This window comes from Triticum urartu, chromosome 1, assembly GCF_003073215.2.
Source record: "Triticum urartu cultivar G1812 chromosome 1, Tu2.1, whole genome shotgun sequence".
NCBI classification, from domain to species: domain Eukaryota; kingdom Viridiplantae; phylum Streptophyta; class Magnoliopsida; order Poales; family Poaceae; genus Triticum; species Triticum urartu.
In genome coordinates this window covers 365,450,453-365,478,045 of record NC_053022.1, presented here as the reverse complement: position 1 = coordinate 365,478,045, position 27,593 = coordinate 365,450,453, and the positions used below count along the sequence as shown (strand labels likewise).

Here is a 27,593-nt window from a genome sequence, read left to right as displayed (position 1 = left end):
TTCACTCCACGTGCGTTCTTTAATTTTCGTGCCAAAAACTATACACCCTATATTTAGGAACGGAGGGAGTATAGGCCACTCAGCTTCATTCAAACAACAAAGCCACTTGGGCACAAACAACATGACCACTTCAATGAAAAGATATAATCATCAATAAAAGTCTAGGAAGGGATCATCTTTAAAATAAAACTTTCCTAAATAACCTAGATAATTAGCCTAATTAAACTAGTTAACCTGACTAGTTCTCTGTCAAAGCCCTAACTAAATTTTTGCATTAACCTAGGTAATTAACCTAATTAAACTAGTTAACCTAACTACTTCTCTGTCAAAGCCCTAACTAAATTTTTGCCCTAACCTAGATAATTAACATAATTAAACTAGCTAACCTATGCATGAGAGAGAGGAGGGGTGGGGGCTTACAGAGGATGGCTCCGGTGGTGGCGAGGGAGGCAGTGGTGGCGAGGGAGGCAGGGGCATCTCCGGTGACGGTGAGGGAGGCAGTTGTGGCGAGGGAGGATCCGGTGGCGTCGAGGCGGCTCTAGTGGCATTGATGAGGCCGCGCGGCTCCGTGGCGTTGGGGGCGGCTCCGGTGGCGTCGACGGCGCACGGCTCTGGTGGCTCCGTGGGCGTCAACATTGGCAGGAGACGGCGGCGAAGTGGGGCGACGGTGAATCGGGGAGACTGCGGCGGGGTGGGTTGAGAGATTTGGGGGGCAAGTGGTGGCCGGGGGGAAACAGTTTTTTGGTTAAGTCAAAACTAGCGGTAGTGCGTTTCGCAGAACGCGCTATAGCTAAGGTAGCTATAGCGCTTTTTCCAAAACGTGCTACTGCTATACATATGTAATTTTCTCTCTTTTTTATTTCCTTTTCTGTTTCTAAAGCGGGGGTCCTGGAAACGCGCTGCAGCTGCGTTAGCTACAGCGCCTCTTACTAACACACGCTACAGCTAAGCCTTTCTCTGTTTTTTCGCTTTTTCATTTATTTTGCTTTACATTTTAATTTTTTTCTTTCTTCTTTTTCTGTTTCTTTCATTTTCATTTACTTTTCTATTTGTTTTTCATTTTATTTTATTTTCATTAGTAGTAGCGCTGTTATAGGGAAACGCGCTGCTACTCATGCCCTAGCAGTAGCGAGCTTCCTGCAAGGCCGCTACTGCTATGCGTAGCCCATCGTTCCAGCAATGGGAATATTAGTAGTAGCGCTTTTACGGGCACACGCGCTACTGCTAGAATCGTATCTGCAGCGCAGTTTATTCTGAACTGCTACTGCTATCTAGCACTAGCGCCCTTTTTTAACCCGCGTTGTTACTAAATTTTTGTGTATAAGGTTTTCCCTAGTAGTGAAGTTTGTGCACCCCTGCAGGAAAGTTAATATATTCGAATAGCCATGTCCATGGTAACAGACGCTCGGAGTTGTATCCCAATCGATACAACTAGAACTGGATGTTGAGGCATGAAATGGATATGATGGCTCCGGGATTGCTTTCTCGCAGGGAGTCAAGGAAGAATCTCTGGGCGTGGTTACTACAACATACTACTACTTTATAATATGCTAATTTGTACTCTTCTAATGCTGCAAGATGCTTCAATATGCTAATCTTAGATAGGCTAGGTTTTCCCTTCTCTTCTGGCATTTCTGTAGTCTAGTCCACAGATATAGCCCCATTCCTTTGATACCGATGCATACTTAGCATAGTTCCGATGTAAGTCTTGCGAGTACTTTGGAGGAGTACTCACGGTTGCTTTGCTACTTCTTTTCCCCATACCCGATTGCTGCGGTCAGATGACGGGTCCCAGGAGCCAGATGCCACCACCGACGACTACTACTACCCCGAGGATGCCTACTACTATGTGGAGACCGCCGATGACCAGGAGTAGTTAGGAGGCTCCCAGGCAGGAGGCCTTGCCTTTCTGACCACCGCTATCGTTTGTGCTAGCCTTCTCAAGGCAAACTTGTTTAACTTATGTATGTACTCAGATATTGTTGCTTCCGCTGACCCGTTTGTATTCGAGCCCTTGAGGCCCCTGGCTTGTAATATAAAGCTTGTATGACTTTAATTTGTGTCTAGAGTTATATTGTGATATCTTCTTGTGAGTCCCTGATCTTGATCGTATACATTTGTGTGTATGATTAGTGTACGATTGAATCGGGGGCGTCACAATGTGCTTATGGGTTTTCCTCTGAATCACATATTCAAGAGCCATAGCAGTTATAGTATAGAATATATCTAATTATAAACATGAAAAAGGTACAATTATTATTGCCTTCGGGACATATTTTCAATAGGCAAGTGGGTGGAGGAGCCCATGCACGCGGTCATGTTTTGATGCCGAGGTGCCACCTACCGTTGTAGCAGCTGCATGACCGATGGTTGGGGTGGATTTGTGCGCTTCATCGACGGCTTGGGTAAGGTCGATCTATTTGGCCAGATTCTTGAGGTTGTGGGAAACCTGCTCGTTGTAAACGAGCTGCATCTCAAATTGCTGGTCGGTGGTGACTTTGTTCGCGTTGAGGCAGTGGATGACCATCTTGATCAGCGTCTTCAACTGGTCGGTGGCCTCAGCCATGGCAGTGAGAAAGTGGCGGGTCTAGGTAGATGGTTTGGATGGTGGCGCCATAGTCTCGCTCCAAACCGTATCTCACCTCGTAGAGGATTTCGAGCGATTCACCGAGATGGATCGCCTCTAGCACGGTGGATTTTACCGATCGACAAAGAGAGTGTGAGATCAGCGACGGCTGGAGGTGGAAGAAAATAAATTGGTGGCTCTGATTACCAGATTGTAATGTCATGTGGTGATGGGAATCAGGAGAGGGTGTGAGTGAGAGGAGAAAGGGGGACACTTGAGAAGAGAGAACGAGAGGGTGTGGATTTTTATTTATTTATTTTTAGCAAAAGATAGTGAGGATATTTTTAAAAAAATTTGAGCAAAAGAGTGTGAGGATTTGCCTCTCAATTCTGATTTTTTTAGAAGAACTTCTCAATTCTGATCAACGATAAATCTTTTTTAGGCGACTAGTCAATGTGTATGTGCAATGCACACTGATTTGGAAGTATATTAAGTGCATGCAGATATTAAGTAGGATATTATTTGCGTGTTATTATGTGATTAGCATCATATTTGGCATGAAATTAACTGCATGCTAAACGTGTTGAGCGCTCGACATTGAAGCAGTCTAAGTCGTTGGATTGACATGATTTGATGGCCGAGATTAATTGGATCTGCCTCTTTGGGTCTTTTTATATTGGTATAGATATAGATATAGATGAACGATAAGAGCAACTCCAATGGGGCGACCCATTTCGTCCGCCCGCGTCCGTTCTTCGTCCGCGGGCGACCCATTCCAGACCCAATTTTGAGCCGGATCTGCGTCGGCGCGGACACTAGACGGACGTGCGCGCGCCTACTCCTCTCCCCGGGCCCGCCTGTCGGTGGCAGCCACCACCATTTTCCCCCATTTTCCCCAAAAACGCTCCCGCCCGCGCGCGCCCCGCCTCCCAACCAGCCATGGAGGACGCCATCGACCTCGACCTCGACGCCGTCGTCGGCCTCGCCTCCCTCGCCTCGTCCAGCGCCGTCGCCCCCTCCGGGAAAGGCAAGCCTCGTGCCCCGCACAAGACCGCCGCGGCGACCAAGCCGAAGAAGGCGCTGACGCCCGAAAAGCGGGCAAGGGAGTCGGCCAAGAGGAAGGGCCGGAGGCACGCCGCGGACGCGAGGGATGAGACCGCTGCGCAGGCCGCCACCTCGCCGCCGCGCAGCAGGAGTTCAACAACGCTCGCGTCGCAGCGGCAACGAGGGATGCGCTCTGCATGCTTGGGGTAAACCCTAGCCAGCACAGCCTTGTCCAAGCCATCGTCGCTGCGGCCAGCACTGGCTCGTCGGCGTTTCCTCGGATGGTGATGCCCGACTCACCCCGCGCATCGGATTGCAACCCGGTCCCCGGCTTCCACGTCTACCCGCAGGCCTCCCGCCTCTCCAGGGAGATACAAAGGAGGAGGCTTGATCTTGACGCCGAGAAGCAAGCCAAGATGTTCGAGCTCGAGGCGGAGAAGCAAGCCAAGATGCTAGAGATCGAGGCTGCCAACGCCAAGACAAAGGCGAAAGAAGTGGCTTGTGCAAGCATGATGACCGGGGTGGAGATCATGAAGGTGAATCTCAACGCCTTGTCGCCAAGGAAGAGGTCGTGGTTCGAGAACATGCAAGCCGACGTGCTCAAGTTCGACGACGAGTGATCTATGGCGTCGAGGGGCCATCTTTTTTGTATGCCGACAGGTGTGCCGGCATGACCACAGGAGCCGCGATGGCGTGGTCGAACTCAAGTCCCATCATTTTTTGTGTGCTGGCATGTGTGACGGCCGGCTGGCGAGTGCGCCAGCATGAACTGTGGTGTTTTTGAAGCCGGCATTGTATGCCGGCGCTGGCATGATGCCGGCATGAGACATGCCCGCTGGCATGATCGGCCGCGGGCCTTTTTTATTTAAAAGTTGAATGCGGACATGAAATGGGTCGACGCGTTGGGCGCATTGCCGACCCAAATGCAAAACTGGGCAGACGGCGGGCGGGCGGTCGACCCAAACGGACAAAAAGCGGACAAATGCGCCGTTCGTTTGGGTCGCCCATTGAAGTTGCTCTAAATTCTAACAGTGGCTTACACATGCTTAAGTTTTTTTTTTTGATAAGTACACACGCTTAAGTAGTACGGGCCCTCGCAGGAAGACGCGGCCCAAGGCCCAACTGCGCTGCTGCACTCTAGTTCATCTTCAGTCCGCTGCATGTTCAGGAACTGCAGGCGTGACAACTACTAGTCAAGGAGACTGCCCAGCCAAGAGAGAGTTGAACCCTAACCCCATTGATCCCACGCAAACCGCAGCAGCAAAAACCCATTCTCCATCGCCGAGCTCCGCTCGAACCTTCCAGTGCTGCCTCCTCGGTCCTCACTCTCCGCTGCCGCCGCCATGGCGATCACGGCACAGACCCCCGACATCCTGGGCGAGCGCCAGTCCGGTCAGGACGTCCGCACGCAGAACGGTAACACCCCTCGTCTCGTGATCGTCCTACTCATCAGCGCCAGGGAGTAGCGCGGGGTCTGTAAGATCTAGTGGCCTGGGTAGCCGTCCGAGCGCGCGCGCGTGTGTTTAATTTGCGTTTCGTGCTTCTGTGATTGCAGTGGTGGGATGCCAGGTGGTGGCCAACATCGTCAAATCATCGCTCGGGCCCGTCGGGCTGGATAAGGTACCTTCGATCTACTCCCTCGGTTCCTAAATATAAGTCTTTGTAGAGATTTCACTATGGACTACATACGCAGCAAAATGAGTGAATCTACACTTTAAAATGCATCTATATATACATCCGTATGTGGTTCATAGTGGAATCTCTACAAAGACTTATAGTATTTATGAGCGGAGGGACTACTTGGTTGGGCATTGCTCGCTGCTTCATGAGTAGGATCCGAAGTTATGATCTGCGTGTTAGAATTTAGAAACTTAGAATGGGGGTGCAAGAGTTGCTTGTTTGGTGTGGATGTTGTTCAGCTGCAAACTTGGTTGCCAGTGATGATGAAGAGGTAGATGTGCTTTCTGTAATCTACTAACGAACAGTGAAGTTAGATGGTAGTGCATCCACTGTAATTTTGAAAATAATCATGGTTCGAACCTTTCCAAAAGGAAAAAAAGTCATTGTTGGAATGGGAAATGCACTTTGGTTCCTGGTTGTATATACACCCTATATGAGGATTTCTTTTTAATACTTAAACAAAAAGTCGTAATGGTTATGAACTATTTTTAGAATAAACTTGACTTATTTGCGCACTAGTATATAATTTTTCACAAAAAAAAAACCAACGTTGACTTCATAGCGAAAAAGACAAAATTTATTTGCTATTATAGGTCATTACTCACGCTATTTTGACCAAAAAATTGTCTTTTTTGAAAAGAAGTCAATGAGGAATTTTATTTTTGTGAAACTTTTCTCACGAGTACAACGAAAGGTGAAGTTTATTTCAAAAATATTTTCAGAATTTTTTGACTTTTTGTTGAATTACTAAATTATTTTTGCATATAGGGTACATATGTGCCCATAGACCAAACGTCCGCGTCCTTGTTGGAATGAACTGATTTAGTGTATCTATAGATGCTGGTGGATGATATTGGCGATGTTACAATCACAAATGACGGAGCAACCATTTTGAGGATGCTGGAAGTCGAGCACCCAGCTGCAAAGGTGATGCCTGTTAGTTAGTTTCCCATTTTTCTTTTGCTTCTGTTGCTGCTTCGTGCTTATCCTTTCGGGGGTCCATTCTTTGTTAGGTTCTTGTTGAGTTGGCCGGGCTCCAAGATCGGGAGGTTGGTGATGGAACAACATCTGTTGTCGTCATAGCTGCAGAGTTGCTCAAGGTATGAAATGGAACTTTAGCGGCAGGTTTTACTTCGCTATGAATTTCCCCAAGCATTATGCATACAAATTTATGATGTTCAATTTTTCTTTACCAGAGAGCCAATGAACTTGAGAGGAATAAAATCCATCCGACCTCAATTATTAGTGGCTACAGGGTGAGCTTTTTAATCTTTATTTTAGCAGCATTACCATTTTAATTTTGATTGAACATTCTGAAGTCACATCATCTCTTACATTTTTTTTTGCATTCATATTCTATCAGCTCGCTATGCGTGAGGCTTGCAAGTATGTCGAAGAAAAGCTCTCTGTCAAGGTAAAACCATGTTGTCTGCTGAACAAATGGCCGCATCTTGCTGCTCGTTTCAAGGCCTATTGTCTTGCTGACATGCGTATTCTTCTACACTTTCAGGTTGATAAACTTGGAAAAGCTTCCCTTGTTAACTGTGCAAAAACTAGCATGTCTTCAAAATTGATTCACAGCGACAGTGATTTCTTTGCAAATCTGGTAAGTTCCTATGGTAATGTGTACCTCAGGTTTCTTAATCATGCCTTTTTTTTAACTTATCTTTCTACTGTAAAACTCTGGAATTTGATTGTATGGTTGTTATGTTTGATTATGCTTGTTGTATATTTGATCTGTGGTGTTTGTTAACTCTAAAATAAGTACTTTTAGACGAGAAAGTAAGTACTTAGTTTATGAACTTTGAGGTGTTCTGTCCACTGCTATGGTTTGCTGTGGCCTGATATTTTTTATCTAAATAATCATCACTGGAGCCAAATGTTAAGGTCCAGCTGTCTTTACGTTAACACTGCTCCAAACTACGTGCTATTTAAATGAACTGCTATGGTTTTATAGGTTGTCGAAGCAGTTCAAGCTGTGAAGACTACAAATGCTAAGGGAGAAGTGAAGTATCCAATCAAGGCAAGTAAAGTGCATTAGGGTACAAACTTACTGTATTACTTCATCGAAAGAAAATTTGTGAAAGCTGTTTTTAACTCGGTTGCTTCATTCTGAATACAGGCTTAGATGTTATCCCCTATATTATTGTTGGGCAATGTAGGCACTGTAGGCACATCTATTATACCAATTTGTCACGTTATGTATTAGCTATGCCTTAGCATCGTGCTGTCTATGTTTTTGAGATTCATCTAAATGATTCTATTTGGACATGGTTTTTGAGTCCTCTTTAAAATACATTCTGATATATTTCTTAAAAGTTTACTTATAATTATAGTTTTCTTTCTTCTGCAGAGCATTAATATTTTGAAAGCTCATGGTAAAAGCGCTAAGGAAAGTCACCTGCTCAATGGTTATGCGCTGAACACAGGCCGCGCAGCTCAAGGAATGCCTACAAAAGTAACGGCTGCTAAAATCGCTTGTCTTGATTTTAACCTCCAGAAGACAAAAATGCAAATGGGCGTTCAAGTTCTTGTATCTGATCCAAGAGAACTTGAGAAGATCCATCAGAGGTATGTGCATTTTCAGTTTTGCACTGCATTCTCACTGCTTGCTGTTATCTCCTGAATGAATCAGCAATTACTATGCTCTATTTTGACCTTTTAGCATATTTTCCCCCATTTCTTATGCTGGATCCCCATGCCTTCCGTCATTGGATTTGAAAGCAAATTATTTTATATTTTACGATCTTCAAGAGGACCGAATACCTTACTTTTTTTTGGCAGAGAATCTGACATAACAAAGGAGCGAATTGAGAAAATTCTCAAGGCCGGTGCTAATGTTGTATTGACCACCAAGGGAATTGATGATATGTCATTGAAGGTATGCTTCTATTATTCAAGCATAATCTATTTATTTACCTATTTTTAATATGATTTTGGGTATAATGCCCAGCACCGTAGCAGAAACTATTTACGTAATTTCTTTGCTTTCAGTGGTCAGTTTTTGCTGATATTCTACCTAGTTACTGTTAGTTTTGGTTAGGGTCGGGCATCAAGAATTTTCTGGATGCTCATTACATAGTATCTTGATCAATTCCTGAGTGCTAGATCTGACTTCTATCTCCTTAAAAAATACTCCTGTTACTATCTAAATATGTTGTGTATGTGATAATACATCATTTCAGTACTTTGTTGAGGCTGGAGCAATTGCAGTGAGGCGTGTGCGTAAGGAGGATTTGTGTCATGTTGCCAAGGCAACTGGTGCAACAATGGTAAGGACCTTTTCGATAGCTATGATGAAGCAGTACTAAGTATTTCAATATTGTAATTCTTTTTAATTTCATTCATGCCTTCTTGACTTCGATCCCATGAACTTACTTGTGATTGCAATTGTACTAAAGTTGATCGATCTGTACTTAAGAGATTAAGGCAATATTGCAACACATCATCTGAACCAAATGCCTTCACAACATTGCTTTACGTTTATATGGTTTTCATCGGTTTCTGAGTATGCTTTGCTAATCTAGCGTAAGAACTTTGAGGTGCTAAATTGTATATCATATGGGGTGGAGTTGATGCAAATAACAGAAAATTATTGACTCCGGCAAATTTTATCAGTGTTTTTCTGAGAAATAAGCATAAGATTAGCCTTTTCATCCTAAGTGAACTTCAACATCCTAATGAAGTGCGAAAGTGCAGCTGAGTACTTTTGCTGACATGGAAGCTGAAGAAACATTTGATCCATCATTCCTTGGACATGCTGATGAATTTGTGGAAGAAAGAATTGCCGACGATGATGTAATTCTGGTGAAAGGCACAAAGAACACTAGTGCGGTTAGTATTTTCTGTGCCAATGTTGACCTAGTCATGATATGAGTGGGAACTATATATTGCATCACACTTACATTTGTTTTGTGCAGGTCTCAATTATACTTAGAGGAGCGAATGACTACATGCTAGATGAGATTGAGCGGTCTTTGCACGATGCACTCTGCATTGTGAAGAGAACACTGGAATCCAATATGGTACAACTTATTGCCACTGTTCCTTGTTGGCTCCCTCTGGATGAATACAGGAACATAATGATGTTGTCATAACTAGAAATTTTGGGACGTGATAGCGTTAACTAGACCTGTGTATTATTCTTCTTGTTTCTTGCGTGGCTTGCGGTTAAACTGCTAGCTGGTGCTGCCTGATTCTAATATTTAATACTTCCTCTGTTTCACTATATAAGACGTTTTGGCAAGCAATTTCAGCTTTCCGAAACGTCTTGTATTAAGAAACGGAGGGAGTATTTATCTTTTGTTGAGGCCATATTTCCTGTAGCAGCAGTCCCTAATTCTAGAACAATGTTTCCATGCTTGAAGGAGAACAGGAACATTGAAATATACCTTGTAATATTCCTAAAAAGAATCATCATTTAAATTAGCAACTAATGCTTTAATCACGATGTCTGTTTAAGGCATTCCTTATAAAGTTGATATCATTAAACTTCTTGGTAGACAGTCAATGAAGTGCTTCGAAGCATCCTTTTCTTCTGACACGTAAAGCAAGCATTGTATTTTTGTTTTGAACACAGAAGTTTATCATCGTCTGCATTGTGTGTAACATGCCTCGGTCTTTCAGGTAGTTGCTGGTGGTGGTGCAGTAGAAGCTGCATTGTCTGTGTACTTGGAGAATCTCGCTACTACTCTTGGCTCTAGGGAACAACTAGCGATTGCTGAATTTGCAGAATCTTTGTTAATTATCCCAAAGGTTTTATCAATTCTATTTGATTATATTACTTGCAGAATTAGCCGCAGATCCTATTAGTTAGAATCGTCATATTTTCATGGCAGGTTCTTTCTGTTAATGCTGCAAAGGATGCAACTGAGCTCGTTGCGAAGCTTAGGGCATATCATCATACCGCTCAAATAAAGGCTGATAAGCAACACTATTCAAGGTAACTACAGAATTTATCATCTTCATTACTTATCTGTGTGAACCATATTTCTACCTTTTGCAAGGACGTGGACCTTTGAAGACTACGCTGGAAGAATTTCTTGTCTTCATTACTGCATAAAGACGATAGTTCAAGAGCATTTTAAACTTCTGCGGGTGTATTATTAGATTAACCAACCTCCATAAAAGAACAGTGATAATTTTTAGGATATGCGTAACTAAGATGCAAACAGTTACCCTTTCGGTTTCTCTTCTTTACACTCAAGCTCCATTCCCAGCCTTGTTTCTGAGTTACTCCCTCCATTTCAACTTATAAGATGTCAAACTTCTGTAAGTTTTATAGAAAAATGTACCAACATCAACACTATTAGATCCACCATAAAGTATAGTTTTATAATATACTTTTTCTGATATTGTTGATATTGATATATATTGCTACAAATTTGATCAAATTTAAAGAAGTTTGACTTAATGCAAAGCTAGAACACCTTATAATTTGAGATAGAGGAAGTAATAGCTATCATCTAGAATCCATTTGTATCTTGGAACATTTCATTATATTTGCCATTTGCTGTTCTTTTATGGCTGTTGCACATCTTTTGTTCGTAAAAGTAATTTGATTTCTGTTATGCAGCATGGGTCTTGACCTTGTGAAAGGAATCGTCCGCAACAACCTTGAATATGGCGTGATTGAGCCAACAATGAGCAAAGTAAAGATTATTCAGGTTGGTACACTTGCCTTTATGTTCATGGGATGGGATTGTGATTTTTGTGATTTATTTCACCAATTTTCATTTCAATTGCAGTTCGCCACTGAAGCGGCCATTACTATTGTAAGGATTGATGACATGATCAAGCTTACCAAGGAAGAGTCTTGGAACGAAGAGTAACATCTTAGGCACTCCCATTTTTTACGGTTTCCAGTGGACTGTATTATGTGATGGTTGGTTGTTAGACTAAGAATGCTCTTAATGTTTTTGTTGCTCTTGCGATTCATGGATATTCCCGTAGAATGTTGTACGAAAGTAGATATTATTCTACTAACACCTCTGAACCAACCCCCCGAACCAACCAAAGGGCCCAACAGGCCCGAGTGCACATAGGCGAACCACTCTGAAACCCCTTTCTCTAAAAAATAGAACTACAAAACCACTTCCCTCCACCCCTGTGACCCACCTTCCTTCTAGTGCGAGGTCCCCTGAACCTCACCATGCCTCTGCCACCTTCTACCTACGTTGCACCGCCCCGCCCTGGCCATGCCCCGCCCAACACTTTCTTCCCCACAAGAGCCTTCCCACCACCTTTCCTACCCATGGCAAGTCGTCGCCCTACCCTTCCTGTTGCGCGGCCACCTCCACCCCCTAGTTCTTTCTTCCTTGCCGGATTGGCCCATTGCGGCTCCCCCGCAATCGGATTCGATGTGTGTCGATGAGAATCGTCAGATTCTGTGACCGCGTGCTAGACGAGCCGCCTCTCCTCGTAGAACTACGCATCCTCGATTCTGGCAAGAAGGCTGAAGGTAGCGAAGCTGTGAGCTACGGCCTGTTGAAGTTACATGGTCGTCGGTGGGCCTCCTGCCCCTGCATTCCTCCCTTCCCCCACCTCCCGTAGAGTCGCCGGATCTGCGAGACGACGCTTTGTTCCGCGCCACCCCAGAGCTCAAGCGCCATGGTCCATGGATTCGTGCCACCGCAAGCTTTTGACAGTCGATCCGTCTTGAGGTCCTCCCTTGCTGCTGGCTATCCCTACCACGACGACGCTCTCCGTGGCTCCATGGGCTCATGCGCCTCCACTCTTGATGTAGTCAAGCATCAAACAGGAGGGCGGTGACCACCTGCCGGAGTTGGCAGTAATACCGACGACCCCCCTGACTATCAGGCCCGGTGCAAGCTATGCCTTCGGTGTTTTGCAAGTGGACGTCGCCATGGCCGCCTGAAGTGCATTGTTGCTAGGGCACTCTTGGATCACTGGCGGTTGTCGCGTAGTACACATCGACGATGCAATGCTGTTGTTGAGGCGTAGCACCCATGTCACTCTCCCTTGGGATTTTTTTTGTCCATGCAGACCCAAACAGATGCTGGCGGACGAAATGCGTCGGTCCATTGAAGTTGCCCTTACATCAAGGCAAAAATACATCTCACTTTGAATATTCTAAAAAGGATGTTGAGAGAGTTTTGGTGTGCTTCAAAAAAAAAGCATTGTGATTGTCTATGGCCCTCCTGAGTATTGGAAGCCCGGAGCATGTGGCAGGTCATGACAATATCTTACTTAACATGATCACCGAGGATAAGAAAACTAACCTAGAGAATTTGTGGTTCCTCCACAATGGTGCCATGCTGGAGCCGGAAGGTCACCCAAACAGGATCCAAGCATCAAGAACCGATAAGATCACACTAACTCCAAGAAGATCTTGTGGAGCACCATTGACAACCTCATAGCACTTGATTCTTGTACTTTTATCATGTTTTGTTTGGATTATTTGTTCATTTGGACCATTTGTTGTGTTTGAATTTGAATGGTTAAGTTTGAGAACAACACGTTTGATATGTATTTGAATTGTGTGTGTTTAAATTTTTAAGTTTTGAATTAATATTTTGTGAAAATATATATTCAAATAGAGTTTGTATGCAAAAGTTTGGATGAATTGGCAAAGGGAAATTATTTGGCGGCTTAAGTTTTGAGGTATGGGCTAGATGGGAAAAGTTTAATTCCCTAAAATATCGGGAATTAAAGGACAACAATAGAGTGGGGAGATGAATTATGGAGATGGGCTAGAGATGCTCTTGCATCGCGCAAAACAATTGGAGATATCCCTTGGACTTTTGGCTCCAAACCCCGTATCCAAGATGGTACTACAATTCAATTCTTGATGACTAAACCTTTTGTGTCTTGGGACGAGGAAAATCGTGTGGAGTTTCTTTACTGGTGAGATTGCTAACCATATTTTGCAACTCTCGATTAGCCAATATGGCGGAGAGGATTTTCTATCCTGGACACATGACAAGTTTGGCCTCTACTCGGTCAAGTCTGGGTATAATCTAGCCTGAGGTAAGTCGTTCTTCTCCTCTAGGAGTGGACAGGCTCAAGGAATGACATCCAACCTCAAAGTACAAGAGATGGATTGGAAAGCACAGTGGACTATTAATTAACCAAGATGAAGATTGTTTTGTGGCGTTTTGTGCAAGAATATCTACCCTTCGGTCACTAGCTGGTGAGTCTCCACATCTCAACTGGCAGCGGATGCTCTTTATGCAACCAAGCTAAGCACGTAGAGCACCTCTTTTTTATCTACCCTTTCACTTATTCGGTTTGAAGTTGTGCCGAAGATGATTTCAACATTCGGATGTGCATAAAAGGGCTTTTGAATGCCCGAGAATGGTTGTTGGACTTTCTCTCTTGTGAATCAAAGCTTCATGCTACATTCATGACTGTTACCATATGGCACTGGGGACCGGGGAACGATGCCCATAGCAATGGTGCATCTTGGGATCCCAGGAAAGTTGCTTCAATAATACAAGCTATGTCCAATTGGTCTTGCAACACTGCTCGAAGCCCGAGCCTGCTCCTAGGCGCAAGTTCACGTCGACAACTCTTCAATGGATCCACCACGAGCAGCTACGGTAGTAGTTGATGTTTCCCATATTTCCCTTAATTCGTTAGATATGCATTGGGTTGTGGTTAGGAACCACGACCGGGATATATCTTGTTGCTTGCAATGGTCAATACCTAGATACTACTAAGCCTAAACTTGTCGAGGCTCTTGCCATTTGGCAGGATTTGGATGTCTGCTAAGCTGAAGGGTACATAAGTGTCTCTCTAGCTCCATATTGTCTCTCTTGGTGAAAAGGATCAAGTCTAGGGTCAAAGATCGATCAAGTGTTGGGGTTGTTGTTTCTGACATCAAGACTCCGACGATTGGTTTTAATGATTGCAATTTCTTTCATGTTTTTCGTGATTTTAAATTTACTCGAACATAAGTCAGCTTATAGTAGTGAGCTTAATGTAAATTATTTTACTGTTGTGTGATTCCATATTGCATTCGCGATGAACTAGGTACGTAATGATGTTCATTAATCAATAACGTGCCAACATTCTCTAAAAAACAATTGAAGTTGTCTAGCTATAGTAGATACACGTCCTTTTTCATCCATGCATCGAGTACAAATGAAGGGAAATACTTCCTCCGTTCTAGTGTCAAAAAATGCCTTACATTATGGGACGGAGGGAGTATATTCTACTGGTCTGTATTCACGCGCGCCACAGGTTTAGGGCGTTGGCTGCTCGCTGGAACAGATTGCACGTGCATGTATTACTTGAGAATGTTATTATGATACAACCCTGATTTGGAGGATCCAAAAACTAACGCATGCCTTTAAGTCAAGTAGAGTGATTTGGTCCATAATCGGATGGTGAAGCACTCCACCCTTAGTGAGTTTCACCTGAAGTCAAAGTTTTCCAAAACAAACAACTCACCTTCCCTAAACTAGGTTCAGTGTGGTAACGGTCAGTTGACTGGAGTTTGGAGCCGACGGTATTCAGGTCTAAAGTCCCTGTCCCAATGCTCCACCTTATGTAGATGGTAAGGTTGTCAAGTGGGTAAAAAAATCTGATGTGATAGGGTAATTAAAGGGAGAGAAATGAGTTTGGCAACCCAGGAAGAAACGATGCAAGGTTTGCAATCAAAGTAAATGGTTTCATTTGATGGAAACTGAAGATGGAGGGCTCTCTTCAGAAATAAATAAACATGTTTTCCTTTTTTGGAAAATGGAGATTAGGGTATCTCCAACGTTGACCCTCAAACTGCCCGCATCCGTCTGGACCGAGCTATCCAGACGTGTGTACCTAGACGAAATTACATTTTAGAGTATACAACTAGTAAAATGAAGAAAGTTTAGCGAAAAATACTTATGCATCAAGGAGTGTTTAGTTGCTAAACTTTTTCTTGCATTTAATATTTCATCTTTTCTTTAGGTCCTTTTAGCACCAAAAATGATACTCCCTCCCCGAAATCTTACGCGTATAAGCTTTTCAGAAAATTCCCAAATCTAAAGCCTGTTAGGCATTGTAAGTTAACCATTGCTAATTATGGATCGACCAACCATATTTGTTAAAAGATAATATCGAGGAAACTTTCCGTAACCATGGCTTACTAGTAATTTGCGATTGGTCTTACACTAATTTCCATACCAAAAGCTTACACACCCTGCATAATGAGAAGAAGGGAGTAGTACACTCACGGACAATTCTTCACGAGATTGGTCTTAGGGAAAGCTCCCTCACCAATCAATCCCCCTTGTGATTTTCATGGTAGGCCACTCTGGCCGCTAATCTAGTAATCTCCAAGCATTTGACACAACCATCCATCTGTAATAAAGATCCCGTAAAATGTGTCTTGTAGGTGTAGCACTTCATCCAAGCATCTATGCACGCGTAAAATGTGTCTCGTAGGTGTAGCACTTCATCCAAGCATATATGCACGCCTACTATGCTGGAAGAGGCCGCTACTCTAATTAACGCACATGGCTTATAAGGGAAAAAGTTTAAAATAAACCTTGAACTTGTAGCGAAAACTGAATCAAACCCTAAACTTCTAATCCCTGAAATCAGCATACAGAACTCTATGATCCCGGTCTACTTTAAACCTTGAGCAGGTTTTTGAAGGGATTGTCGACGTGGCAACAGGTCAATCTGGGATCGTTGGATGCGGCTGGAAGCGACTGGGCCGGTCCACCAGGATGAATCATGTTTTTCTTTTATAAGTAATACGTGACATAAAAATACCAAAAAATGTAAGACTCACAGGGAATTGAACAAGTGATCTAGCGCTGCTAAACTACTCTAGCTAACCACTCTAACTGATGACTCTTGATGATAAAAGAGAAGCGCGAAAATATTTAAGCACACAACACATCATGGAGATTCGAAAACATTTTCTTGAAAATTGTCAACAATTTTGAAATCCGATTATTATCAAAAGATAAAAATAACTTTTCAATTTCCAACCATTTTTCAAAGATGCAAACTAATTTTGTAATTACAAACATTTTTTGAAAATTACAAACAATTTTTGGAAACCTGGACCATTTTTAAATCCCCATACATTTTTCAAACTTGAACCTTTTTAAAACATGAACACAATTTTGAGAAATGAACAATTTTTTAAACCTGAACAAAATTTAAAGTGAGAACAATTTTTCAAAACACGAACAATTTTTTAAAACACAAACTTTTTTGAAAAATGAGAACACATTTTGAAACCTAAGCAAACTTCAAAATGTGAACACTTTCCATTTAAAAAATTGGGAACAAATTTTGAAAGTCTATTCGCACTTGAAATTTTGTTCAGGTTTAAAAAATGTGTTTTAAAATTTTGTTCCTTTTCGCCAAAAAGTGTTCGCACTTTAATATGTTAGGGGATTTCATAAATGATTCATATTTTAAAATTTTGTTTTTGTTTATTAAAAACTGTTCGTAATTCCAAAAAAATGTTCACAATTTTACAAAAAAGATTGGAGTTTTAAATATATTTTTCTTTTAGTAATAATCTGATTTCAAAATTATTGACAATTTTCAAGAAAATGTTTCGAAAAATTGCAAAACAAAAAAAATTCTAATCTCAGCTCTGCCATGTGTGCTTAAATATTTCATGCTTGGCGGCTGCTGTTGCTGCTCTCTCACCTGAGGTTGTTGGCCCGGTGGCGTTTGTTGGTGCTGAGGTTGATGAGGTAGGTGCTTTGGCACCTGTTGCTGAGGCGCCGAAGCCCGTCTGGTCTCCCATCTTTGATTGTGATGCTATGTTGGCACGTATTGACGAGGTGGTCTTCGCGAAAAAGCTTGGCCGCTTGCTCACCGGCTTGGATGCAGCTTGTCCTAGGCCTGCCACACTAGTAGAAAAAGGGTCAAACGTGAAGCACATTAGTGCCGGTTTGTATTTGAGCCGGCACTAATGTATACATTAGTGCCGGTTCCAACGGCTAGCCGGGCCGCTTTCATTAGTACCGGTTCGTGGCGAACCTTTAGCGCCGGTTCGTGCCACGAACCGGTACTAATGAGAGTTGTGGCAGGATGTTGTCAGACTGGGGCCCCTCCAGCCCCTTTAGTACCGGTTCTTGGCACGAACCGGTACTAAAGGTCGTCCTACATAAACCCTTCGTCCACCCGAGCTCGCTCTGTTCTTCCCCTTTCCCCTCTCCTCTCTGTTCTTCCCCTCTTCCTCTCGAGCTCATCACACATTTTGCCCAAAATTTGTCAAGATTTGAAGGCCCCCATCCATTCAAATGATCACAAAGGTTAGCAACTTTGTCCTTTCATCTCTCATTGCTAGATTAGCTCTTGCAATGCTTTATATAGTGATTAATTTGTGAGTTTAGTAATTTGGGAGGATATATATATGTGCTAGTATTTGATTTATATGCAATTTGAGGTCAAAAATAACACTTAGTTTGCATATGTAGGTGTGGTTTACTTAGTGCCTTCTAAATCTCCATCGTAACCACCGTCGATCGCCGGCACCACCTTGTGGTGAGCCTCTTGTTCATGAAATTTTATATAAAAATTGATGTTTGTGTGATTTGGATATATAGTTACTCGTATAATTATCTTACCCGTACGTTGTTTGTTATACATATAGTGCCATGGTTTTGATATCCGTCCCCGTCGGCCCTCGTCCTTGTTATGATTCGGATGTGGTATATATATTCTCTTTTAAAACTAGTTGCATTTCGTGTTTATGACAAATTATGCCCATCAAGTTGACATAGAAATTTTTTCTAGGAGGTATGTGAACCGGAAATTCCAACCGACCCTATTGTCGAGAGGTTAAATTTAGTTGAAAGAGAAAACGAGTACTTGAAAGAAAAATTGAAAAGAATTGAGGGGGAGAAGATGGAATTGGAGTTGCATGTTGTCGATGTCGTCGATGATCACAAGATCAAGATGGAGAAAATGCGCTTGAAGATTAGAAAGATTAGAAAATATGCCATCGATAGTGAGGCTTGGTATCATTATGCTGTTGGATCCATTGTTACCTTAGTTGCGATCTTGATCGTATTTGTTGTTGCATTTAAATGCTTTAGCTAGAGAGTTATTTGTTTGTTGCATTTAAGTGTTGTATGAACTTTATGTATGAACTTGTATTAATTTGGTCTATTCGGTGTTGTGTAATGAAGATGAGCCGGCAATGGATGTACGATGACCGATGCTCTCCCCAGTTCGTTGAGGGCGTGCATACTTTTCTGCTTGCGGCTGAGGCAAACAAGCGGGCGGATGGTTTTATGCCTTGTCCATGTGCTCGCTGTAAGAATGGTCACAATTACTCTACGTCAAGAACCATTCACGTCCACCTGTTTAAGTCCGGTTTCATGCCCCACTATAATGTTTGGACCAAGCACGGAGAAAGAGGGGTTATGATGGAAGACAATGAAGAAGAAGAGGACCACGACAGCTATCCTGGCCATGGGTTCCCTGAATACGATGATACAACAATGGGGGAAGAAACTGAGCCGGTAATGCGGGAAGAAGCTGAGCCGACAATGCGGGAAGAAGCTGAAGAAGAGGCATCAGATGAGCCCGTTGATGATCTAGGTCGGGCCATTGCCGATGCAAAGAGAAACTGCGCAAGTGATTTGGAGAAGAAGAAGTTGCAGCGCATGTTAGAGGATCACAAAAAATTGTTGTACCCGAATTGCGTAGGTGATAAGAAAAGGCTGGGCACCACACTGGAATTGCTGCAATGGAAGGCAGAGAATGATGTATCTGAAAAGGGATTTGGAAAGTTGCTGGTAATGATAAAGGATATGCTTCCAAAGGACAACGAATTACCCGAGAGTACGTACGAAGCAAAGAAGGCTGTCTGGCCTCTAGGGTTAGAGGTGCAGAAGATACATGCATGCCCTAATGATTGCATCCTCTACCGCGTTGAGTACGAGGATTTGAACGCTTGCCCGGTATGTGGTGCATTACGCTATAAGATCAGCCGCGATGACCCTGGTGATGTCGAGGGCGAGCGCCCCAGGAAGAAGATTCCTGCCAAGGTGATGTGGTATGCTCCTATAATACCACGGTTGAAACGTTTGTTCCAAAACAAAGAGCATGCCAAGGCGATGCGATGGCACAGAGAAGACCATAAGAAAGACGGAAAGTTGAGAGTACCCGCTGATGGGTCGCAGTGGAGAAAAATCGAAAGAAAGTACGGGAAGGAGTTTGCAGATGACGCAAGGAGCGTATGGTTTGGTCTAAGCGCAGATGGCATTAATCCTTTTGGGGAGCAGAGCAGCAACCATAGCACCTGGCCTGTGACTCTATATTTGTATAACCTTCCTCCTTGGTTGTGCATGAAGCGGAAGTTCATTATGATGCCAGTGCTCATCCAAGGCCCTATGCAACTCGGCAACGACATTGATGTGTACCTAAGGCCATTAGTTGAAGAACTCTTACAACTGTGGAATGGAACAGGTGTACGTGCGTGGGATGAGCACATGGGGGAAGAATTTGACCTAATGGCATTGCTGTTCGTGACCATCAATGATTGGCCTGCTCTCAGTAACCTTTCAGGACAGACAAACAAGGGATACCGCGCATGCACGCACTGTTTGGACGATACCGACAATATATATTTGGCTAATTGTAAGAAGAATGTGTACCTGGGACATCGTCGATTTCTTCCGAGCAGGCATCCCGTAAGAAAGAAAGGCAAGCATTTCAAAGGTGAGGCGGATCACCGGACGAAGCCTCGCCACCGTACTGGTGCTGATGTACATGATATGGTCAAGGATTTGAAGGTGGTCTTTGGAAAGGGTCCTGGTGGACAACCTGTTCCGAATGATGCTGACGGACGCGCACCCATGTGGAAGAAAAAATCTATATTTTGGGACCTGCCCTATTGGAAAGACCTAGAGGTCCGCTCCGCAATCGACGTGATGCACGTAACGAAGAATCTTTGTGTGACTCTGCTTGGCTTCTTGAGTGTGTATGGAAAGACAAAAGATACACCTGAGGCACGAGAGGACCAGCAACGTATGCACGGAAAAGACGGCATACATCAGGGTCATGCAAGCTACGCTCTTACCAAAGAAGAGAAGGAAATCTTCTTTGAATGCCTGCTCAGTATTAAGGTACCGTCTGGCTTCTCATCGAATATAAAGGGAATAATAAACATGCCAGAGAAAAAATTCCAGAACCTAAAGTCTCATGACTGCCATGTGATTATGACGCAACTGCTTCCGGTTGCATTGAGGGGGCTTCTACCGGAAAACGTTCGATTAGCCATTGTGAAGCTATGTGCATTTCTCAATGCAATCTCTCAGAAGGTAATCAATCCAGAAATCATACCAAGGTTAGAGAATGATTTGGTGCAATGTCTTGTCAGTTTCGAGTTGGTGTTCCCACCATCCTTCTTCAACATCATGACGCACGTCCTGGTTCACCTATGCGAAGAGATTAACGTTTTGGGTCCTGTATTTCTACACAATATGTTCCCCTTTGAGAGGTTCATGAGAGTCTTAAAGAAATATGTTCATAACCGTGCTAGGTCAGAAGGAAGCATCTCCAAGGGCCGTCAAAATGAGGAGGTCATTGAGTTTTGTATTGACTTTATTCCTGACCTTAAGCCGATTGGTGTTCCTGAATCACGGCGTAAGGGCAGACTGGATGGAAAAGGCACGCTAGGAGGGGAACAAATAATATGTATGGACGGACATTCTCTCACTGAAGCACACTACACAGTTCTACAGAATTCCGCCTTGGTGGCTCCGTATATGGATGAACACAAGAATTTGCTACGCTCCAAACACCCAGAGCGGTCTGATGATTGGATTACACGTGAACAAACCAGGAGTTTCGCCAGATGGTTGCAGACACGTACCATGCATGACACCTCTATTGAAGATGACCTGTACTTGTTGTCCCAGTTACCATCTTCGAATATAATGACTTTCAAAAGGTACGAGATAAATGGTAATACATTTACACGATCGCCCAAGATAAGAAGAGCACCAACCAAAACAGTGGTGTCTGCTTTGATTCAGAAACCAAGACGGGAAAGGAAACATATTATGGTTATATACAGGACATATGGGAACTTGACTATCGACGTGGTTTGAAGGTCCCTTTGTTTCGGTGCAAATGGGTCAATATGACACGAGGCGGGGTAACGGAAGACCCGCAGTACGGAATGACAACAGTGGATCTCAACAATCTTGCGTATGCAGATGAACCATTCGTCCTAGCCAATGATGTGGCACAGGTTTTCTATGTGAAGGAAGAAGATTATGAAAAGTTTGATGAAATTGCTCCATTCACAGTGAATATTGACCCGAGCATCCCGTTAAATGATGAAGATTTTCCATGGTTACGGCGCAAAGGGACACACGCGAAGAAAAAGTTTCACACCCAAAGATCTGGGATGTGATCGGCTTCACTATCATCACTTTCTTCTGTGTTTCACACCCAGAAGGGAATCTCTGTAATAGTTAGGGTAGTTAATTATGTGTTTTGGCATTTGAAACGCGAAGAAATTTTATGTGCAAACAAATTCTTTCATGCCTTTACTGATTTTTAAAGTTAAGTTATTCACAAACTAGTGATTCACACTAATTTCAAATAATTCAAAATTTAAACTATTCAAATTTGAAAACTACGGGCACTAACAGAAAGTTTGTAATTTTTTGTACCTAAAGCAAAAATATTCACAAAGAAACTCTAAATACACAAAAAAAACAACTCAAAAATAAATAAAGCAAAAAAAAATAAAAAAGCCCGCCTACTAGGCCAGAGCGCCTGCATACGACTAGAAACCCAACCTGTTGTTGGGCCAGGATGCAGGCCCGCAAAGGCCCAGTAGGCCAACAGGGCAGCACAGAACATGTAGGCCCAGTAGGCCTGCTTTGGAGAGGAGCTCGAGAGAGCTACCGCACGGGGGTTTATAAACCAGTGCGGTCGCCCCTCGGCTAGCGAGGTGGGACTAAACTTGCGCACCGCACCTGCGCCAGCGCACCCCCTTTAGTACCGGTTCGTGGCACCAACCGGTACTAAAGGGGGGCCTTTAGTACCGGTTGGAGCCACCAACCGGTACTAAAGGGGGTGCGGTTCCCGCCGCTTGGCCTGGCCAAAACAGGCCTTTAGTACCGGTTGGTGGCTCCAACCGGTACTAAAGGTGCCTTCTATATATACAACACTTACGAAAATTTCATTCTCCCTCTGTTTCTTCCTCTGTTTCCCCATTGAAGCACCGCCCGCGCGCCCCGATCGATCGACGCCGTCGCCGTCGCCGCCCTCGTCTCCGTCGCCGCCCCGGGCCCGTCCCCGTCGCGCCGTCCCCGCGTCGCCGCCCCCGCGTCACGCCCCGGCCCGTCGCCGCCCCCGGCCGTCGCCTCGCCGTCGCCGTCGCCCCGCTGTGAGCTCTCCCCCTCTAACCCCTCTCCCTCGCCCCCGGCGGCCACCATGGGCGCCGCCCCTCCCCGAGCCCATACACACACACACAAGCATGATGAACACACACACACACGTACATATGTATGAATTAATGCATGTATATATTAGTATATACGTATTTTGTATGTTTAATTAGTTTAGATTTTTTAGATTATTATTTTTTCACTAGTATATATGTATGAATGCATGTTAGATGGATATAATTAGTGTTTAATTAGTATGGAAATTTTTTATATAATGTTGTTTTTCAGTTTTTTAATGGATGTATAAAAGTTGTGTTTTCTGTTTTTAGTGTTAGATGCTTAATTAGTATGAAATAGCATATAGAATTTTGACATATGCAATGATAGCATAATTAGTGTTATATAGAAATGTTAGAAATTTTAGTTATCAAAATCCAATCAAATGTTACTTTTTGCGGGCATATAGCTAGTATTTGTTCTCGATGATGCCCGGCCCGCATCCTCGCCGTCGACCCGTCCGCGACGACGTTCGACTGACCCATGTCTGGGAATGGGCTCCGCCGGGCTGGCACTGGGAGGTGCTGCCTGGAGGGGCGCGCCGCTTGATGAGGAACCCGGCCCCGGGTCCCGTCGTCGACCCTGATCTCATTTGGTGGCGTTCGCGTGAGCCAGTTTCGGTGCGGAGGGAGCCGGCCCCGCCGGAGGTGGTACGTCGCCGTGTCAGGGAGGAGGACGAGCACGTCCATCGCTACATGGTTGCGTTAGAGGGCGGCAGGTTCTCCAATACCTGGCAGTTTCTTCAGGGATCTCACTTCAGCTATGATCCTGTGAGGGTTCCTTCTCTTTGGGTGTCCACCGCCCGTGCCGCAGGAACCGTGAGTGTCCTTGATTCTTCTATAGTATTCGATCTTTATTAGCTACCTAGCCAGTGATGTACTCGATATATAATATTCAAGACGATGTATTCGAGATTATATATTATTCGAGACGATGTATTCGAGATTATATCTATTATTCGAGACGATGTATTCGAGATTATATCTATTATTCGAGACGATGTATTCGAGATTATATCTATTATTCGAGACAATGTAATTTGAATACTAAATTGTTTTATATTTCTTTTGGCATAGTTAAATAAAAGCTATGGCGGACAATACCGACAGAGAGGGAGAACAGACCATGTTCGATATAATACGCGGGCCAGATGATGATCAGAATGAAGAAGATTATGACGGCTCCGAATTTCTAAACAACACCGGAGAGGGTGATATGATATTCGATCGCGACGACCGAATTGATGAAGTCATGAACTACGATTATGACAACACCGGAGAGGTATATATATTTATATAAGCAGGCATCTGGTGATCATCACATGTTTTAAATGAGTTGAAGATATATTAACGAATCGATCTTTCTTCTTTCAGCCATCCGGATCGAGCAAATCTTCAGGCAACAGGACGAAACGAGGCCTGAACAAAAAGTTGAAGGAGGGCGTAAAGTATAATATCGAGGCAATCAAACCTAATGGCGAACCATTAGCGCCTAAGAAGATTGCGGACAAGTTCGTTCGTCGGTGCGGAGTTCTTGTGAAGGACCAACTCCCGATCTCCCTTCAAGAATGGAGAGAGCCAGCAAAGCCACGTCCAGATCTTACTTTTGTCGATGACAGACAAAAAAGTCTACTTTGGGATACTCTCATGGAACATTTCACCCTACCAGATCATTTCACAGAAGCAGATGTGCAGAAAGTCAAGGACGCTGCTCTTAGGAAGATGGCGGTTGCATTCAAGAACCACAAGAATCGTGAATGGGACAAGTACGTCAAGGGAGGAAGGAAGACTCCAGTATTCAAGGGAACACTAGAGAATCAAAGTGCTCATTGGGACGATTTCGTGAAATTCAAGGATTCAGAATTATCTAAGGAACGGTCAAGAATAAACAAGACCAATGCCGCAAAAAAGGATAAGTTTCATAAGCTGAGGCCATGTGGCTATGCGGTGGGAATGCCTAAGTGGGATAAGTTTGAGAAAGAGATGCTGGATGCAAGTGTCACTCCAGAAACATTGAGCTGGCCCCCCAGGTGCAGGACTTGGTTCTATGCGCATGGGGGGGAGTTGGACCCGAAGACAGGCAAAGTTTCCAAGAAGGCATGTCTGGACGAAGCCGAAGATAAGCTACTTGTTGCAATAGAAGAGGCTCGATTCGGGTTGTTCGAGCCCAACAGAGAGAACGACGAGGTTACGCGTGCCCTGGGAAATCCTGAACACCCGGGAAGAACACGAGGCATGGGTGCTATTCCGTGGTATGAGAGGTTTTCGGACTGGAACGCCGACTACAGAACCCGTGCGAGAAAGAAGATTGCGGAGGAGAAGAAGAGGAAGATGGAGGAGGAGCAGAGGAAGCTCGACTATGAACGCCTTCAAGGCCTAGAATCAGCGCACGCGGACTTGGCAATCAAATTCCAGCAGCAGCAGGAGCAGATCGACTCACTTAGCCAGTAAAGGGGGTCTCAGCAGCTGCAGCAGCTAGCGGATGATCCAACATTGGATACCACCGCCCCATCCATGCCGAGAAGCAGCGTGGGTTCCGCCCCGTTTGACGCAATGCTGGATAGATACCCCGTGGATGACATCACGGAGAACACTAACCGCGAGCTATACTTCAAAATTAAGAACATATCCTTGAAGGTGGTGGACGGCGTTGCTTATACAAATTCCCCCGATGCAACCTTCCATTGCAACCCGATTCCAGCAGGCTATGCTCGTGTCGTGGTTGATGAGGTGGTGGACCAATATTCGGGGCTAGAGCTTGACATTCCTGGAGGTGACGAGGAGCACACACTCGGAGATGCCAAACATCGTATCATCCTATGGAGAAAGGATTGCGTCATCTTTCGAAGGCCGCCGACACCGCGTCACCCGACTCCTCGTCGAAGTCCGCCACCGAGTCAGCAGACTCCCGCTCCTCCAAGTCCACCAACGCGTGAGGCCACTCCTCCTCCTCCAAGTCTGGCAAAGTGTCAGGCCACTCCTCCTCCAAGTCCGACACAGTGTTAGACGTCCACTCCTCCTCCAAGTCCGGCACAACCTCAGGACACTGCAAGTCCGGCACAGCTTCAGGCCACTCCTCCTCGTCCAACTCAGCCCCGTCAGCCGTCTCCTCTGCCTCAGCAATCGCAGAAGAGACACCCCGCAGCTATGGTGCGTAGCGGTACAAGTCGAGGTCATAGTACAGGAAGTACAGGCGGAGGCAAGCGATATAAATATGGTCCAAACCTCACTACTCCTCTTCCTGAGAGGGCTTACGACAGGACCGAGGAGCAAACCAATGCCATAGTGCGGGTAGAAGTCGACGCCCATTTTGGACCGAAACCGCCACCGCCGTCAAGGGAGAAAGTGCCTGTGGAAGTAGTTGACCACTTCATTCGTATGGCTCAACCACCAGCTCCTAAGCCTGTTGACACAGACTATGAGCGCCACATCAGGAAGTTACATCGACAACGTCTACAGAAGGAGGCGAGCTCGAGCTCGAGCAAACAACAAGCAGCTGTCAAAAAATGCGGGAAAACCGTTGCCCAGCTGGGAGAACAGGCGGCGCAATCGATCCCCCCGCTTGTTGTGACGCCAACAATACGTGACAGTACGCGCGCCCAATATTATTGTGGGCAAACAGTTTACGTTCCCGAGGTGGGCGATGTGGTAATAACCCAGGAGCATATAATGCAGGCTGAAACTCTCAACATCACTGTTGGACAACTCCTCGAGATCGAGGACATGCCTGTGCTTACAGAGGAGGAAATAAAACGGAAATATGCCTGGGGCCAACCTTTGGTCAAGCCAGAAGAGGTCAAGAAGCTCCCAACGAGAATGTATGAATTGCATCAATGGTACATGGACATTACCAAGAGATCCGATCGAGAGTCCCTCATGGTGCAAGTCAAGAAGGATCATTACTACCATGAGAAACCTGTGACCGTTGAGTATTCTGAACTGTTTCAGTTATACAATCAAGACGCACTCGACAAATCTATCGTCAGTTGCTATTGTCTGTAAGTGATTTCTTTCTGTAATTTAAGTCTCAAGCTACCTGTAGTGATCCTTTTGATCAATCATTACCTGTAATTATCTTTACTATATTCTTTTATGTGGTATTATGCAGGATGAAGATGTATGAAATGAGAAAAGGTGGACGCTATGGCATTGGGTTCATTGACCCAAACACCGTTAATGAATACACATGGAAAATAAACAAGCATCATGAAAAGCAGGTAGAGGACAGCATGCTAGAGTTCTTGAAGCGCCTCAAATACAATGAAGATATACTACTTCCTTACAACTTCCAGTGAGTCACACTTTCTTGTACTACAAATTCTCTGTTTTTGCCTACTAGCTAGCTACATGTTTTTGCTTACATATGCCCGCTTAATTAAGACATGCAAACGTGTTTGCATGCAGATTTCACTGGATCTTGTGTATCATTAAAGTTGACGCCGGAACAGTTCAAATACTGGACTCACTACTCAAAGTAAATAGTGACTATAACATCTTGTTTGGGATAGTCAACAGGTAATTTCAATCATTATTAACTATATATCTTGGCCTATTTAGTTCGTCATTTCATGATATGAACTATTTAATAACCCCTTTATTCATTTTCTTTGTCGGCGGGCAGGGCTTGGGCAAGGTTCATCAGCGTCACGGAAGGCGAATGGAAACGACAGCTGAAATGGTTTCGACCCAAGGTAAGTAATTAAGTAGTACTAGCTAGTTAGCTAGCTGCCATCTCTTTAATTATCATGCTTGATTAATTATTATCTGATCAAATTAAATTTCATTCTCATAATAAAGGCCCTGAAGCAGGCGCAGGGGACTGATCTGTGTGCATTCTGCGTTTACGAGAACATTCGCATGATGGCGTCCGAAAGGAGCAGATCTCAAGGACAGGAATGGGTATGCTTGTTAGAA

The 27,593-nt window shown here is 44.3% G+C and overlaps 1 protein-coding gene across 1 annotated transcript; it reads left to right on the top strand.

Annotated features, from left to right (window-relative positions):
• The first annotated feature begins 4,741 nt into the window (after positions 1-4,741).
• LOC125533732 (T-complex protein 1 subunit alpha-like) lies at positions 4,742-11,253 on the top strand. The gene is made up of 17 exons (XM_048697098.1): positions 4,742-5,026; positions 5,166-5,230; positions 6,128-6,217; positions 6,304-6,390; positions 6,487-6,546; positions 6,654-6,704; positions 6,801-6,896; positions 7,248-7,313; positions 7,644-7,861; positions 8,075-8,171; positions 8,476-8,562; positions 8,990-9,124; positions 9,211-9,315; positions 9,917-10,045; positions 10,129-10,232; positions 10,866-10,956; positions 11,038-11,253. The coding sequence occupies exons 1-17, from the start codon at positions 4,954-4,956 to the stop codon at positions 11,119-11,121; spliced, it is 1,638 nt and encodes a 545-aa protein (XP_048553055.1). The 5' UTR covers positions 4,742-4,953; the 3' UTR covers positions 11,122-11,253.
• The last annotated feature ends 16,340 nt before the right edge of the window (positions 11,254-27,593 follow it).

Excerpts from the sequence above, each read along its gene's own strand:
- LOC125533732 (XM_048697098.1), top strand. The coding sequence starts at position 4,954 with ATGGCGATCACGGCACAGACCCCCGACATCCTGGGCGAGCGCCAGTCC. Across the intron at positions 10,046-10,128 it reads CTTTGTTAATTATCCCAAAG|GTTCTTTCTGTTAATGCTGC; the intron begins GTTTTATCAATT and ends TTTTCATGGCAG. Across the intron at positions 10,957-11,037 it reads GCAAAGTAAAGATTATTCAG|TTCGCCACTGAAGCGGCCAT; the intron begins GTTGGTACACTT and ends TTTCAATTGCAG.